The sequence below is a fragment of the Nymphaea colorata genome, chromosome 5, assembly GCF_008831285.2.
Source record: "Nymphaea colorata isolate Beijing-Zhang1983 chromosome 5, ASM883128v2, whole genome shotgun sequence".
Taxonomy (NCBI): Eukaryota; Viridiplantae; Streptophyta; class Magnoliopsida; order Nymphaeales; family Nymphaeaceae; genus Nymphaea; species Nymphaea colorata.
In genome coordinates this window covers 9,417,806-9,435,951 of record NC_045142.1, presented here as the reverse complement: position 1 = coordinate 9,435,951, position 18,146 = coordinate 9,417,806, and the positions used below count along the sequence as shown (strand labels likewise).

The 18,146-nt window shown below is 38.8% G+C and overlaps 1 protein-coding gene and 1 long non-coding RNA gene across 2 annotated transcripts; one reads left to right on the top strand and one right to left on the bottom strand.

The window, feature by feature from the left end:
- Positions 1-2,105: 2,105 nt before the first annotated feature.
- Positions 2,106-3,625, bottom strand: LOC116254805 (uncharacterized). Its single transcript, XM_031630388.2, has 2 exons — positions 3,334-3,625; positions 2,106-3,158 (listed from the first exon to the last, which is right to left on the bottom strand). Exons 1-2 carry the CDS (start codon positions 3,544-3,546, stop codon positions 2,655-2,657), a joined length of 717 nt encoding a protein of 238 aa, XP_031486248.1. The 5' UTR covers positions 3,547-3,625; the 3' UTR covers positions 2,106-2,654.
- A 9,383-nt stretch (positions 3,626-13,008) lies between these two features.
- Positions 13,009-16,013, top strand: LOC126410086 (uncharacterized). Its single transcript, XR_007573478.1, has 2 exons — positions 13,009-13,234; positions 14,520-16,013. It is a non-coding gene; the product is annotated as an uncharacterized LOC126410086 (long non-coding RNA).
- Positions 16,014-18,146: the final 2,133 nt, after the last annotated feature.

Below are 18,146 nucleotides of genomic sequence, written 5' to 3'. Positions count from 1 at the left end.
AATTGCTGTCGGTTGTGAACTCAATGTGTTTTCTGTGGACAGATTAGGACGATGTATATGATGTCAAGTATATACTGATTGGATAGTAGTACAAAACAGTTTTTTAAGAGGCAGATTTCAAGTTTGGATTTTATGTAATAGAGCATTAAGAGATAAGAAAAGAATAGAATAGAAAAGGGTCGTATCAGATACAAGGGCAAATTGGCATAAGAAAGGTTGTTAGTTCAACGTTAAGAAAATTGAATATTTTGTAACACAATGAATCTGATCCAATGTCAGCCACAATATGAATATTTCTAACAAAAAGACATAATACATTGTCAAAGCAATCGTCGGATTTGGTTCAGATTTGAGAATCCAGAAGAGGTAAAAAAGAACCCAGTGACTGATGTGAGAAACCAAGAAATCTCGTAATCTGATGTCAGAAAATAGAAGACGAACTTAGTTCAAAATCGATGCATGCACTGAATGTGGAGATTGTTCTAATATAAATCGTTCAAGAAGAGGTTTGAAATAAATACATAGAAAAGGGTGAGAGACATTTCTAATTGAAATAACAAAGAGATTTCTAATGGAAAGAAGCGAGAAACGAGTACAGAAAGGGGGATGGCAGTCAGCTGCCATTCTCAGCCCCAAGTTTCATTAACTACGATAAAGCGTTTTCCATTTCATGTCAAAACCTAACCATGAATAAAGAGCATTCTTCATAATTTACTTAAAAACAATGAGTTGTAGTAAGAAAAAGCCATAATAAATAAAAAAGAAAAACAACATAGGCCACAGAAATTCCGAAGGTCCAAAGAAATCCCATAGAAATTCCACAATTCCAAACAGCATAGGGAAAAAGGATCCAAAGTATGTAACTGAATCATTACCTCACTTCTGCCGGGCCTCTAGACAAGGCACTTTGTCTTATTCCTCCATCGAACAAAGAAAGAGAGAACAGCTATTTGCTGACGAATTAATAGCTGCCACGAGATGAACCAAGCCAAATAGCATTGCGGCTTATACAAACCATTGTGCATCTTGGGGTTTAAAACAAAAAGAGAGAAACATCATGTAAGCATACCGATTTCTACAACATGATTGGCTGGTTTCTAAAATGGAAGAATTTCTACCCCTGAATGGAGGAGGGAGGCAAAAGCAAAAGATGCATGTCTGCTACGCCAATCTCCTCCTTGTCGAATAGCATCCCCTCTCTCTCTCTCTCTCTCTCTCCACGCCCCCACTGCTCCACTCTCTCCAATCTCGACCGATGGAAGTTTCTCTATCTGTTGACCAGAGAAACTGCTGGACATTTCTTTTTGTTTCTCTCTTCTCCCTCTCAACACTCGCACCAATAAGCCATATTTAATTCGCTTTACACTTGCACATAATAAGCTATATTAATTTCGTGCGACCTAAGAGAAAGGTAACAGTTTCACACAAGTATTGGGCTACTATGTGTAAATGCCCTTTAAGGACATCCGTGGCGGATGGTGCTAATCATTGTAGTGGAATTTGTTGCTGAATTAGTTCACATTCTTCGAATTTCCATGCTAATACACTCTGGCCTTTAAACTTTTTTTTTCCCCTTAATTTTTAAACAACTTGGTTCAATTGAGCCCTTCAAACCTCTCAAAATCAAGATGGTCATGAAACACCAAAAAAAACATGGATCAACATCTGAGGCAACAAAAGCTTACCACGGTCAGCTGTTTTCCTTGTCGCACTGCAAAGGCTGTTAACATCAACTTTCAGATGGGTGGGTTCTGTTGTTTTCCATAATTACGGTTTGCCGTTTTTCCCTTTTCTATTTCCTTGCTGAGAAGGGAAGTCTGGAATCTTTTCCCAGCATCACGGATTGCCCGTGTGCTTTCAAAAGGTGTCGGCCGCGCAACAAGATTCTCAGTTGTTAGACGGCCTTTCTCTGATGGTACTCTTCATCCTTAGATACGTGATTTGTTTGCAAGGTGCCTGGGGATTCGCGTTCTCCTTTGCCAATAAATAACCGGAGTAGTTTATATATATATATATATATATATATATATATATATATATATATATATATAGAGAGAGAGAGAGAGAGAGAGAGAGAGAGAGAGAGAGAGACTCATTAGTCCATGTGACACTAACTGCGGTCCAGCATCTTTTGCAGCTGCATTATTGAGAATTTATGGTGTTTGTTGAGATATCTTTTGAGGCCTCTTAGTAGGCTAACTAAAGATTTACATTTGCCTTCTCCTTAGCAAGTGTATACAAGGTCAGCAGAAGCTCTTTCATCTCTTGCAGCAAACTATGCTCAGTTAAGCATCTGTTGCCTCAAAGCACGTTTCCCTTCTTCACTGAGCATGTTCAGCAACCGGGTAGTTGTGCTTGTGACTGCCACCGACCATATTAAAACGAACCAGTGGTTGCCGCCGTATCATGGAGCACATGTGTCGTCACTGACAGCTGATAAGAGCTAACTTATATCTCTGATTCACCTATCAAAATTTTTCTTCTTTCTGCTAAGCAGTTGATTGCTCCATTCTACACATTACAGATCATAATCCGGAGATCTGCGGTTGTCGTTTGTTCTTGTTTCCACCGATTCCTCTTTTGAGGTACGAGTAAACTTGTATCTTGATTGAGATTAATCAGCAGCCAAATTCTAAACACAGGCAGGGAATGAACTAAGATTCTTGTTGAATGGCCAAAGCAACTGTTCGAGCCCAGAATCTCAGATGCTTCTTCATGTCCGTCCCTCCGTTGGGTACTCTTGGTATCTTGAAGTTCAGCAGTGGAGAATCCGGCCTATTGATCAGCCATGCTTCTGAAAGATAAGGTCTGGTGATGCTGTCCCTGACTTTCACCTTCACGGTACTGTCGCTCGGTTCTTCCCCTGCCTCCAGCCTCTGCAGCCCCGGGATCATGCTTATCATACGTGGGTTCAGTTCTTCCCTCTTGAATGTGAACCCCAGGTCCATGAAACCCTTCAGCTCGTCGCGTTCGAGCTCGGACAAACTCTTGTAACTTCTGATTCTCCCTCGACGTTGGCATCCTGTCCTCTGCAATTTGATGGCAGGAGGTGACAATGGGGAGGACTGCACCTTGCTGCTGCTGCTCCACGAGCTGGCCTCATCTTCGCGAACCAGCTCCAAACTTGATGCCCTTCTCGTCGTGCACTCATCATCCACCTGCAGACACGATTATCAGTATCCAAGCAGTCAAAGCTAGAGAATCATATGAACAACCATCAACTCCTTTCTTCCTCAAAAACAAGAATGGGCCGAGAGAACAAGGGCCAGAAATACATTAGCATATGAAGAGAAAAGATTTAGATCAGGAAAGGGTTCATAGATGAGACACTACCTCAGAGAGGGGGCTGAGGACAAGCTCTGGCAATGAAGAGAAATGTTGTTCTTTGAGAAGCACTGGTGATTCTGCTGTTGGCAGTTCTGGGTTTGGGTTCACCAGTTCCATGGCTCTGTGATGAAGGGGCGAGGGGGGCTTTGGGCTGAGGATGTTGTGGCGGAACCAGAAGAAATCCATTGCATGGAGAAGAGTTTTGGCGCAGTCGGCCATGGGTTTGGTGTGGGGGGAGGGGAGGAGGAGCCGTCCCTTTGCAGGAAGGAATCTGACAGAACTGTTGGTCCAACCAAGCACAAGGACAATTCATGGAAATGAAATTAAGACAGAGTGGAGAGGCAAGGGTGTGGATGTAGAGGGTGTGGCCATGGTTCGTGGACCCCACAGACACTCATCTACTCCAATCATATACCAAAACTCCCACAATCAAATTACGTAACTGCCATCAATTTTCAGTACAATATCAATTGGAGACTCGTGTCCACGTTATCGAATTATGGAGTGAGTCATTTCCTGTCACACCGAAAGCATACAAAAACTGTGTTATTAGGGGCGGAGTCAGAGCCGAATTAAAGATTTTAAATTTTAATTAAGATTAAAATAACATTTTTTTAAATTTTTATATAAAATAAGTATTTTTTTAAAATTTATGTATATATTTTTTTAATTTTTTTTTAAAGTGAAGCTAAGGCCTAAGCGAACCGGACCTTAGCTCCGCCCGTGTGTTACTATGGTTTAATGGAGATCAGAGCTGATTATATGCATATGCCCATAAGCATGATTCCTAGCGCATAGAGGCAGATCTCTCGTGCACAATGTACCTCATGCACATAACCACCTCTCAAAGAATAGACATTTTTATCATTGCAGAATATCCATACCATTTTTCTCTTGTAAGAGTGCATTTTGATTATTTTTAACCATATGGTCCAGTATTATGAGCCATAATATATAACCTGCTTCCAAAATGAAATAGAGTGGTGTTTTGTAACTAACATATAATCTTAGTGGAGTTTTTTTGCAAAAATGGTCCATATACCGTCGCAAAATGTACATCGAAGACAGTCATTTAATTGCAAATGAGCCCCCATCTTGTTGATACCTTCTCATCACGGCTAAAGACGAAGAAAAAGACTGTCACAACTTTTTTTCTTCAACAAAAAGTTGGCAGCTGATCTTTATTATTCACATCTCCGTACTAACTATATCTTGGAGTTGTGTTTCGCGAACCAAATTGTCTATAAGGATGCCATTGTCATATTCAAAAGCAAAGAAACAAGATATAGGATATGATATGATGTATGAATTATCAGGCTTTAAAACAGCAACTTGCATTCTTGTGTGGACTAGGAAATCTAGTTCACACGGAAAGAGAAAAAGTAATATTTCCAGGACTTGTAAGTTAATTCTTACAAACTTTCAAATGGAGATGGCGTACAAATGATTAATTTTCTCAACAATAATTTGAAAACGTAAGTTCTAATCTATAAGAGTTTTGAAAACAATTTCAACTTCACTACGACGGTTTCCCGAAAGAAGACAGTAACTGTATCTACCTCTTTGGTGGAGATCTTATCGCCCCTGATTTTAGATTTAATAAGGATTTGATTTCATATGAGACCACCTTAAATTCATTATCTCAGCAGCGATAGATTTGAGAATCATGAACTTACAATATTTAAAATCCCTCAAATTCATGAATATCAAGCCAGAAAAAAAAGAGGGACCTGACTTGAGACCCATGAGCTTAATTAAGATGCAAGTATTACAAATTTAAAATGTAATCGGTATATCTTTCAAAGGAAGAATTACAATCATTCTTATTAAGCGTCTTAACCTTGCAATTTTATATTTCCTACCAAAGGTTTTAATCATTAATTGGGAACTTTTTCCAAAAAATTGCACTATTTTGCCGATGGGCAGGAGACACGCAGCTGAGAGCTGGGGCTGAGCCAGGGAGGGCTGCATACGAGCCGAGTTGAGCCCAAGCTTGGCGAGCTCAAGCTCGACTCGGCTCAAAAACCTTGAGCTCGAGCTTGCCTCGAACTTGACTTGAGCTCTTTATAGCAAGCTTGAGCTCGACTCGACTACACTAAATCGAGCTCGAACTCACTCGTTTAACCCATTTAAGTCGTTTGGGAGTTAACTTGTTTAGCATTAACTGGTGTAAGCGTTAACTCGTATAACTCGTTTAACTCATGTAACTTGTGAAACCGGTTTTGACAATATTATATAGCGTACCGGTTTGCAAGTTGAGTGGAGTATAAACAAGTTGAGTTCTTGAAAGTTGAACTCGACTCATTTATTGTTTCAAGTAGGGGTGGAGCCAGGATTTTTTCTAGGGTCGGGCCAAGATGATTTGTGGGCTGGGCCAGGGTTGGGCCAAGAGGAGCGACCGGTTGGGCCAAACTAAAAAAATTTGATTTTTTCAATGTAATTTTTTTTTTCTGGGCTCACCCGAGCCATGGCCTGGTCGGGCGCCCCCCCTCCCTCCGCCCCTGGTTTCAAGTATCTTTGTAGGCTCAAACTCGGCTTGTCTATAAGCGAGTCGAGTTTTTTTGAGCGAGTTCGAGTCGAGCCTGAGTTAGCTCTGCTCATTGTGCAGCCCTAGAGCCAAGGGGCCGCCAGAGGCTATGGACCCTGGCTGAGAGTACCATGTTCAACTTAAACCGATTTATTGAAACAACTTTTTTTTTTTGGTTAGGTCACCAAAATGTAGGTGGAGAGCAGATCATGTAAAGATGGCAGTTGCCATGGGGACGTAAAATAAAAGAAGTGGGTGACATGTCCTTTTATGAGTTTGTTGAGCCTTCATATGCCACTTCTGCAACAAGCTGGCCCATATTATTCTCTGGTTGGTTGGCACATGCTGAAGTGTTGCTTATGTGGTACTGCTGCTCCATAATCCAAATTTGAGGTGACAAACTCATACTTGTTCGAAAAATTAACTCCATCTGCGTTATCTTAATATCGGCCTGCCAATCTTGATTACTTATTTGGCTGAGTGTAAAGTGTCGTGTGGATGACACCCATATCAATCAACTTAATTTTGCAAAATTTAGGCTTAATAAATCATGTTTTTTTAATGAGTTTTGAAAACTTGCTTTATTAGTGAAAACTTGGTTTTAATGTTTTTTTTTTTAAAAAACGTGTTTTTAAAGTTTTAAATTGCCATTTAGTTTATCACATTTTTTTCAAGACAAACATGTTCCCTTTAACTATGCTTTGAACCCAATTTCATTGGTTTTGCCTCTAAAACCTGATTTTGCAGTCTCACATGGACTCCCCTGAGACCCAATGCCAGTTTGATGGGTTCAGGGACAGCCAACAACTGCAATCAATGGGGATAACTACCAAAAGAAGTACTTTAAAACATGATAATTTATTGGCAGCTAACGTCGTTTAGGAAATTTAATGCATGAAAGCATCATGGCAGCTAACTTCTTTTAAGAAAAGGGAATAGTTTTACTTTATCTTGTTCATCAGCAAAATGTAAAAGAAAACCAAAATTTAGTTGGAGCAAGTATGCCAAAATGAGTAACTGCGAAGATAGAATGACCTCTTTACCTGACAGGTACAGAGATAATTAATGTAAGTATATAATGGTAAAGCTGCATGAAGGAAATTAGCAGCTTCGCATTTTTCAAATTTTTATTAATGAAATATTTTTTTAGTTTATATTTTCAAAAAATAAAGATAAACAATATACAATTTTTGCATATTCACAACCCATTCCTTTGAATCACTCAATCTGTCAGTTCATTCACCTAATAACATTGGTTAACTCATAAAGTGGGATTTGGTAAAAGGAATGTTGTATTCTTTGAAACGTAGTTCTCCGACAAGGACAGAATTCCTGATACCAAATGCGCTCTATCTAAAAGATTCTGGAATGTTATTGTCAAAGGGTGCCGCACAGTCGGCGAACAGGCAGGAGTTCCACCAGATTTGAATGGTTCAAAATAATGGTGAAAATCAACCTTTTTCCTTTGTGTGTTTGATAGACTCAGATTTGAAATCTAGACTGATTTGAAAATTCTTTTGCGTGGAACCCACATTAAACAAATATTGGATCATTTCAGATCTACAGAAAAGGAGAATTTGAGATCCTCAATAAATATGATGAAAATTCTAAAATTTGAGGTCCAATGGAAAGGGTTTTGACCTCAAAATCTTTGGATCTGAAATCCTTAGTGATCTGAGAACACCTCCAATCTCAAACCAGAGGTAACTGAATACCACAAAAGTCTTAAGCCGTTAACCAATGTGCTTCTTAATTATCTTTTGCTGAATACTCAATGTGCATGCAGATATGTGGTGACGCAATTTAGGTTATAGATTTGTATTTTTTATTATTCGTACAGCAATCTTGGTATGAATAAAGCTAGTTTGTTTGAATGTGGTGTCCGCTTCTTTTTGAAAAAAAAAAATTAATGGTAATTAATCCTATTTATTATATTGCTATATGGTATTGAACACAACTTAATGAACCAAGCGCTGTGCCACCTTCTTTCTTAACTGTTATATGACCAAAGTCGGACCATATAATACATATGGCATTGGGACTGCCGATTTACTAACAAATATATTTAATGATGAAATTTTGATATGTTTTTCCTATTTATAGATCAATTATAAGATCAGTCACTACTAGAACAGCACGGATCCGTGACATGTAATATCGGATAGTTGACGTAATAACGTACGTGGTGAAAGGGTTAGGCAACGCTCACAGCCAGGGTGAAAACCGTGGCTTATACCGACGCAGTTGTACGTTTTATGTTCTGATTCTCAATTTTTCATCCCTAATAGTAATAAAATCAGTTTGTTACAACTTTGCGTCAAAATTATACAATCCAATGAAATGCTTTGAAGAATATGAAGCCTTTGAGGAAGGTTTTGGATAAGGTGATCAGAAACAATATTGCAACAAGAAACAATGTTGGATTCTGTCTTCATTGCATCGATCAGGGATTGGATAAAGGTGATTCAAAGAGGCTGTGAAACTCTTTAGTCTAGGTTTTTAAGGAGGTGTTCATTAACTTTCTATTACCCTTTGCTTTTCTTTTCTTAGAGCCTTATTATTTACTTGTATTGTAAATAATTTGCATCGAATGCGCATGCACAAACACACACACACAAAAGAGGGAGCGCCATGGCACTTTGAGTCATTTACGCATCCCTCAGCTCACTCCACACTCCCTTCTATTGTTAACATGCCTTAGGCCCAATCAGCTACATTACACATCTTTCGGCATGCGCACACACACACATACACACATAAAAGTCTCTCTCTCTCTCTCTCTCTCTCTCTATATATATATATATATATATATATATATATATATATATATATATATATATATATATATATATATATAGAGAGAGAGAGAGAGAGAGAGAGAGAGAGAGAGAGAGCCTTTTTGTCTTGTTCAACTTAGCCAAGTCAACTTAGCCAAGTTAATGCGGAAGAATATATGGAGAAGAAAGGGGAGGAGGTGCCGGGCCGTCCACCACAAGTTCCGTTGGCCATACCCATATGTATGCAACTTCCTCCTCACCTCTCATCCGAGTGCTTGCTGGTTTACAGGTATTCAATTGCCACCTTCCAATAAAGCCAAAGATTCCTCAACTCCACTGTCCGCATCATCTACGTTGAACACACACTATAGTCTGTTCGCCAAGCTTTCGAAATTTCCATTGGAGGACTTGTCAACCTTGTAAAATTATACGCTTCAAATTTGTCGTTGGTACCTTGACGTGGATCACCTTATATCTTTTGAATTTGCTGAAAACTGACAAACTGCGTTATGTCTTTCAGCACTATACTTGAACCCAGTTAATTATAGAAGGACGGTTAAATTGAGCCTAATGATATTGATCAATAGTCTGCCCAAATGTGTGTGAGCAAAGGTGGAGCCAGAAATTTTTGATAAAAGGACCAAATTAAAGTTTTTAAATTTTGACATGGACTGAAATATTATTTTTCAAAATTATTATATAAGACAAGTAAAATTTTCTCAAATTTACATGCCTGGTGTGTGTGTGAGAAAGAGGTATTTATTATGAGAGAATAGAAGAAATGGGCGGAGTTAAATCCCAACGACGGGGTTCATTTGGATTAACCCTTTACATAACCAACGACCATGCGTTCACTGGTGATGCTAGGTTTTCTTGTAGTGTGACCACATTTTCTCTCATTTTTTTCGCATGGTTAAAAGTTTTAACCTACAAACACAATCTAAACCAGAAGCAGACTGGTGTGAGCCCCCCAACTTTTATTTATTTTCAAATGAATATCTATAAATGCTTGCTATTTTATGTATATAGCCTGTGAAGAATAATTTTCCTTTTTCGACACTGCCACTGATTTGTACCGTGCAGAACTTCACATAACAACAGTATCGTTTAGACTGTATAAACAAATTCAGAAAAGAGATAATTCTCAAACTGCTTATGCCCTGTCCAATAATGCAGTTCTAAATGGTCAAGTCATACTTTATACAGGAATAATGTATATGGCTAGATAAGCACGACTGATCACTACATTCAATTTACATCAATTCCAGCGTGAAGGGTAATTTAATTGACTCACATTAAAAAAAAAAGAGATCGGTCAGTTGGGTAGTCAATTGGCAGACGAGAGATATTCTAACATTGCCCTCGTCTTCTAAGAAATCAATTGTAAATATTATGAGAGAGAGCGAGAGAGAGAGCGGTGGACTGCCATATATTTAATTCAGCGTCTCTGTCATTATGAGCGGTCACGTGGCAACATGTCCGAGTGAGGCCACGGCCTCTGCCACAATGGTCCACCACTGCGGTCGGTTCCGACAAGCCGTGGAGTGGAGTAAGAGCCAAGAGGTGACATAGTAAGAGGAAGGACAGCTCTTCCTATGGGCTTACTTTGTCTCTCGCGATCGGCCAGAGGGAGGTGCCGGGGTTTGCGCAATCTATAAGTACTACTCACCCACACATGCCAGCGGGGCAGAGCAGCATTCCCTCCTCCCCTGTCCATTCCCATGTCAGACCCCAGTTTTTTACTTGTCCTTTCAAACGAGAGAGAGAGAGAGAGAGAGAGAGAGAGGTCTTTCTCATGCAAAAACTCTGTGGTGCCTTCATAATGTATGATTGTACACCACATTTTTTTCATATCAGCATGACAACGTAGTTCTTTGCCACTTTTGACAAGTTTTCCCGAAATTCCTTCAACTCGAAAGAGACTTTTCTTTTTATTCAACAACTAACCCCATTGCAGCTCTTTGCAAAATGCTTCCCACTTGTATGGACTATATATATGCATTGTTTGGTAAAGCAACTGCTCCAATTTTTTGTCTTTAGGGCAAGTAAGTTGCATATATGTCTTGGCTTGTGTTTGACAATGCAAAACCGTATGGTGTAATGTTCTTATTCGAAAACTTTAAAATCAATTTAAAGTATATGAAAATTTTTAATGTAAAATAGCATTACGCAATAAAGTATATGAAAATTTATAATGTAAAATAGCATTACGCAAGATTCCAAAATGATACTATTAGATCAGCATTTTGTCCTTGTTCCTAATTATAATCTAAAAAATAAAGTTTGCAGTTTTTTACTGAGAGGTTTTGTTACAAAACCATGCAATAACTCAAGAAGTCGATCTAAAATGAGAAAGTGGTCTACAAGTTCAATGGAGCATGCAGAGGTCGTTACCCCATTAGTGTTCCAACCTCTTGAAAATAATCAATGGGATACACAACTATATATAAATATACAATTATGAACACATCGTACAGGAATTGTGAGGACAATTTGACTATAGGGAGACGAGAGTTCCCCCTTTTCCAACTGTGAGCATGAATCATGAAGAAGATCCTCCTTACTTCCCCCTAGATTGGGAAGGGTATGGCAGCCATTGAGAAACTGATAGGCAGAACAGTGGGACCAATGGAGAAACTAAAGCATGACTCAAAATAAATAATGAAGAAGAACTGTTATTTAGTAGAAGCATCGATTGAATGAAGACGTCAACTTGACCAATGGAGGGCACGTTGATGGACAATGGAAGCTCTAGTGATGTCTACCATGGGAACGTGAATTGCTTGGCTGACGGGAGCGGTTAACATTGGATGCAGAACAGTGAACAGGTGAACGGCTATGTGGCCAATCAAAACTTGTGTTGTAACATCCTCATTTTTAGGTGCATTTCTCTCATGTTTTACTATATTTTGAGTTGCTTTTAGCAGTTTACTTCTTTTGACTGATACCTCTTGATTCTCGATGTTTGTTGAAGAGACCATGCCCGTCAGGTAGAGCTCATTTTGAGCAGTCTAAGCATGAAACATGCACTGAAATTGGATATTGTAGGACCGAAAACCGTTCATTTGAAACTTGAGTCCTTTAGAGAATTCGGGAAAACCTAATAGCAGATCTTGATAATAGGAATGTACTTCCAATGAAATCGAGTAAAGGTTGTCCCCTTCCATGAAAAGCAAAAAAAATAGAATAAAAGAATAACGAATACAAGTCAAACGAACCAGCCTTAATAGGCAGAAGAACAAAATCATGATAAATGAAATCAAAGCAAATTAGATTGTTGGTCAAACGAACCAGCCTTAATACAAAAATGAGTAACTAGTTTCCATAGCTAAACCACGAAAATAATTGTTGGCTTAGTAATTTTGTAGCCACCTATGCCAATTGACATGATTAGTTCTTACACAGAGATTTGCTACCCTGGAAGGAATTTCATTCAACAATTGGATTATCAATTGATTATCCACCGTACGAGATTGATTAGTATCTTGCACTCTTTTGTTGGTCAAGAGAACTCCATTCCTCCAAAGAGTGTCCCCACATACTCCACTAATATCATGAAGGCCCATTACAATTTCAACGATCCACCATCCTTGTCATGAATCAGCCAAAAAGGACTAAAGATTCGCGTCCTCAACCAAAGCTTTACAGATTTCGCAACTTCCACTAACCAATCCTGATTCAAAAATACATCTGAGCATGCTTCCCATACTTCTCGTTTTGCATCACTAATCCTCCTATTTATTCCTTCATGCAAGAATAGATATTGAAATCACCACACCTTCCAAATCACAATGTTAAAACAAAGATTCCAACAGAGCTTCAACTCCTTACTAGAAAATTTCTTTCTTCTCCATCATTATTGTTCAAAACAAAAGTCTCCTGAAGGGGTTTTGAATACCCCTCATAAAGAGTCTACAGTAGGATGCCAAAGAAAGGCCAGTGCGTTGGCTCTAAGCCTCAATGAGCAGTTTATTATGCCTTGCCACATAAACAAACCAGCAGGCCCAAGTATAATTTTTCAAACCAAATAAGCTTCATCCATTTCAGAACTCCTTTGCATATTCTTACTCTTTCTCCAACGTTGTTTCTTAGCACTACCTGACAACTATTGTTTTTCCAAGTCAACAGATCCTTATGTAGGGATAGGTTGACATGGGGGTTTTTTCCCACCAAACTTATATTGCTCCCTCGATTAGCTTAGTAGTATACTGATTCATCACATCCCTTAAAGATAGATACAACTCATCTTCAATCTCATGAATTCTTCAAAAGGAATCCTACAAATTAGAGGTTGATCTTGCCAATGGTCAGTTCAGTATTTAACGAGTTCACTATTTCTTACATTCCATCCAATTTCTTCTTTCATCATCTTCCAAGCCCATATTTTTAACAACCGGCGTTTTGGCAGGTCGGGTCGGGATCAAGGTCCAGGTCGAGATACAGACCTAGAACACCACCCGCGTGAAGAGGGAGGCCCGACGCTGGGGGTCTCTCTCATCGTCTCCCTTGCTGTTCGAACCTTGGTGTAGAGGAACAGGAGGCGGAAGTAGGAACTGCAGATGGAGAAGCAGCGGCAGTGAGGGGTGAAGGGCAGCAGCACTAGGTAAACCATCCTCCCACCCGATCTCTCTTTGTCTCCTCTTCTGCTCTCCCATTCTAGCCCTCTATCTCATCTCTGTTCTCCCCCACTCTCCCCTTTTTTGTCCCATCTTCTCCCTCGCCCTTTCCTCTCTCTCTCTCCTACCAGCTTTCCTTTCACCCAAAACATCTCTCACTCTCGCCCTCTATCTCACCTTGAGTTCTCCCTCAACCGAGCCCTCTCTCACGGACTCCTTCTGGTTTCCCGCACTCTCTCCCTCCTTCGCCCTTACACCCTTTTCTCTCTGCTCAGTCGAGCACTCTCCCTCTCATCTATTTTTTTTTCCATTTCCTCATTCTCTCCCATTTTGTCTCTCTCTTCGTCTGTCTATCTCTGTCTCTCTCTCTCTGTGTGTGCGTCTCCCTCAGTCGATTCTCTGTGGACCTCTCATCCGTTACCTCACTCTGCTCAGCCAAGCCCTCTCCTCTCAACCGGATGCCCTCTTCTATCGTCAGCCCTCTTTCTTGATCTCTTTCTCCTAAGGACTGTCTTGGATTTGACAATTGAAAGAATATATCTCTCTCCCAACAAATAGACGGTGTTAGAGGTGACAACAACTTATACTCTTTGCGTTTAGCATTTGAGTGGCTCCTAGAGACATGTACAATACGTACAATAGCTAAGACTGTAAGACCCTGTAAGAAGGGTGAGCATGGCAAGCCTAACTTTTCTTTAACTTTACTGTATTTTTGCTTTCAGAATGTATATAATTATCCTTTTAGAATGATGGGTTGAGATTTGATGTGGGAAAGGTTTAGGACTGTTTTGACAAACTCTTGATGCATGTCATTATTGATATAAATATTATGTCACTTGTGATTATGAGTATTTATGATGGTTCACATGGAAAATAGAAATTTGAAAGGATGATAGAACATGTAAGTTACTAAGGTTTGGAAAAACACCGAGGTGTGACGAAAACGCTCGTTCATGTTGATTTGGTTAATTTACGTTCTTACTAGTGAGCTAATGTCGTCGTCATCAAATTGACAAATGAAAAAGCAAGATTGTTGGGATAATGCCTTAACTTAGAAAGTAAGTTGATAAATATAAAATTGATAGGTTGAATCAAAGTCGTGGAGTTTAAATAGATTGGTCATAACCTCGAAAAGATTACAAAAAACTTGTTGGAGGGTTTTACTCTTGAGACGATAACCTACGAGTCGATAGTTGTACTTTTTACCTAAATAGATTTTAGAGCAAAGTGAATGGAAAAACTTATCTCTTTGAATTCTTGCATGTGAACCAGGCACATCGAGTATGTCTTAAGCGATAATAGTTGGAGCTTGAGGAGATTTTAGGTATTTGAGGAGACACACGATAGGTATGGTAACATTCCAGGCAAATCCCTGCCTAAGGCCAAATATGAAATGTGGTATGTTCCCAAGTGTGTGTTTTTCAAGATTGTTGGATCCTAGTGTATTGTTTGAATGATGTATGATATAACATGCTTATTGCCTTGTGAATACATGTGAGAGGTTGATTGTTGATGAGATTGACTGACTATTTTTGAAATATTACGCAATGGCATGTCCATGCTAGGAATTATAATTGCCTAGGGCAGATTAGGTGGAATATCGAGTCGAGTATATTTTTGACCCTTATTTTGCATTAGTGAGCATCCTAACATGATATTTGCGTAAGACAACTACGAGTTGATCATGGATTGAGACTACTCTCTGTGGTTCAAAATGTTGGTTATGGTTTGACTGTTGTGAGTGTTAAGAGATTTTCGTTTGTACTGCCATTTGGTAGTAATTCAAATGAATGAACATAACAAGTATTAGTGCTCATAAAATATGATCTAGCTAGCTAAGAGTATTTGATTGAATGTGTGACCCTCTTATGGAGGCGATTTGGGGTTTGAGTGCACGCGTGAAGTGAACCAACCTCGTGCGGTAACCGGTCCTATTGTGAATATGTTCTCATAATGATAAACTAAGAAAGAATATTGATGGGAGTCGAGTGGGTTTTAGCAATATGTTTGGTATATGTCCCACCCTCACCATTGGTGGCATGTCAAGCTCCTGCCTTCCTAACTTGAGTATCCTAGGGTAGTTGAACAAACTCCTGAGAATTCACATATACATGGATGATTACTCTACCGCTGTAGTGTAAACGGATCCATATTGTTTTGGGCCATCACAGATGTTGTCTCCTGATTGTAGGTCGCCTGTGGTGTATACACGCCTATGTTTTGCACCCACAGAAGCTGTCAATACACTGAATTAAATGTAAATGAAACAAATATGAATGAAGTGGATGTGTTTAAATTGAATATGACGTGTGGATTGTGGTTATTGAGCGGTTTCTACATATTCTAGATTGTGTGAGGAACTCCCATGACAAGTTATATGATTGCATGCATGTATCATGATATCATAATGATTATGTTTCTTTTATGTTAGATTACATATTTGAGGCCTTACCTTAGATGGTTAGTGATTTATGTGGTTTTCTGTCATACTGCAAAGGCTAAGCTAGGTTTTTAGCAGACCCGGGTAGCAGGTTGATTAGATGGCTCCGCTCACATCATACTGGAGAGATTTTGGATTTATAGTCATGCCGGTGCATCACATTTTGTCTCATTGATGTCTTGTTTTTGTATAGACATTGATGTCTTGTTTTTGTATAGACATTGATGTTTTGGTTTTAGGGACATTTTTGTCATGTCATTGATAAATTTGAAGTCATCTTGTATGAAATGATTGTGTTACATAATTGAATGTTTGCCTCATTATCATTTTGATTTGCATAGCTCCATTCCAATTGTTGTATCGTCGCACCTTGACGTGTTAAAAAAAAACATTTTGTAAGTTAAAAAGGTCGGGTGTGACAATATTAGATCCTTCCATAGTAGTTAGGCCTTGGTGCCAAAATGCTTGTCCCAAAGGCTTTTCCTTCTAAGAAATTTTGTTTTGCAAAGACCAGTCCATGGGTCATCGTCTACCAGCACTTTGCTTGCTGCAAAGTTCATGCTTGCCCGGTTAAGCTCCCCAATTCTTTTGATGCTCACTCTACCCTCCTCAATAACAAAGATTAGTAATTTCCAAGAAATTATATGAGGTTTATGATTCCCTCCACATTCTCTCATAAAAATCTTTCTCATAATACATTCCATTTGATCAATCACCGAGCTAAGGCATTTGTGGATAGCTATCCAATAAAACTAGGAAGAGGAGCCAACATATAGTTAAACACAACTCCCCAACATATAATAGAAGCACAACTTCCCAACATATAATAAAAGCCTTCCCTTCCAAATACTAAGCCTTTTCTACATATTAAAAATGATTGGGTCTCAGTCTCTGACACCAAGGAGAGAATGGGACAAAGGCAGCCCCATATACTGCACGGAAAAAGTAATCTAATTCCATCCAAATCTGCATATAATTTCATTAGTGACCTCATTTGTTGAACTAAATTTAAAACATTGAGATTTCCCAGAGTTAATCCTCATTCTTGATCCTTTTTGAAAATCTGCCAACACATTACCTAGTTTGAAAAGGGATTTTCTATTTTCTTTCACAAACAACAACATGTCAATTGCAGGCATTAAGAAAGTCACACCAGACAACTTCTAAAAAGGTGAGGAATTTGAATATTTCTGCAAGTCTAGTAGCATGAATGCTTCTCATGAAAGTTTCAACTACAAAAAAAAAAAGATAAGGTGATAATGTGTTGCCTTGACACAATCCACATCCACTATGGAAAAACTTCCACGGTTACCATTAATCACCAAAGCATAGGTATCATTGAACATCATGAGCATCACTTTTTTAATCCATTCTTTGTGAAAACCAAACCATAACTTTGTCATCTCCAAGAATTTCCAATTAAACCTGTTATATGCTTTTCTCAGGTCAACTTTTGCAAATGTACAAGAAGCCTTGACTCTTTGACATTCCAAAAACCATCTCATGGGCCAATATATAGCCGTGGTGAATGCTCCTGCCCTCTAGAAGACATGTGATTGGTATGGAATTTTGATTCTGAAATGAAAATTCTAGAATCAAAATTTCAACTAAAAATGGAATTAGAATTTTTATTCTAATTCCATCTAGTTCTACTTTCCATATATGTTTAATAACTAAGGATGATAATTCAAGAATAAAAAATTCCTTGTTTGATTAAAAGAGAATGAAAAGTTTTGAATTGGAAGACCATGTGAATTCAATTAAATTGCTACGGCCAATTTAAAAGCACAATTTCATTACAATTTACAAATCCAACAACAAAAACAGTTGGAATACTAAAAAAATGACACACACCACCATAAATACACACATTGGTGACAACAAAAACAACTGGAATACTTATAATTTACACTTGGATCACTGTCCTTGAGTTGTTGGCCGGGTTGCACACAAACAAGCTCCTCTGGCTTTTTCCACTCCATGCATAACATGTGCTTCTGGAGCATTGCATGTGATGTGACATAACACAATCACTCTTAATCTCAAACCATGAGCCATACTTGGGGTCATAGAGATCTATGAACCTTGAGTTGCCAATTTTAAAACTTGATCAGCTGCCCATGACACAGAGTTTTTAGTCAAAGCTGAAAGCAAAGCAGCCCCATCTAGGCTGCCACAGGCTTCCTATTGGGGTCCACTTGTCCTGGCCTGGGCCATATGTTTCAGTTGTGAAGAGGTTCTGGCCATCTGCACCATAGCCCCCAACTGCATATACTAGTCCATTGACTTCAACACATGCAAACAAAACATGAAAGTAATCAACCACCTTTTTCTCATTTATTGAAGTTTTAGATATGGAACATTAACTGATCTATATATGGAAATAGAACAGAAACACATGCATGAAATTTAAACTGAATGCAACTTTAGAGGCACAAGGCTGCATATGGTTGGGACAA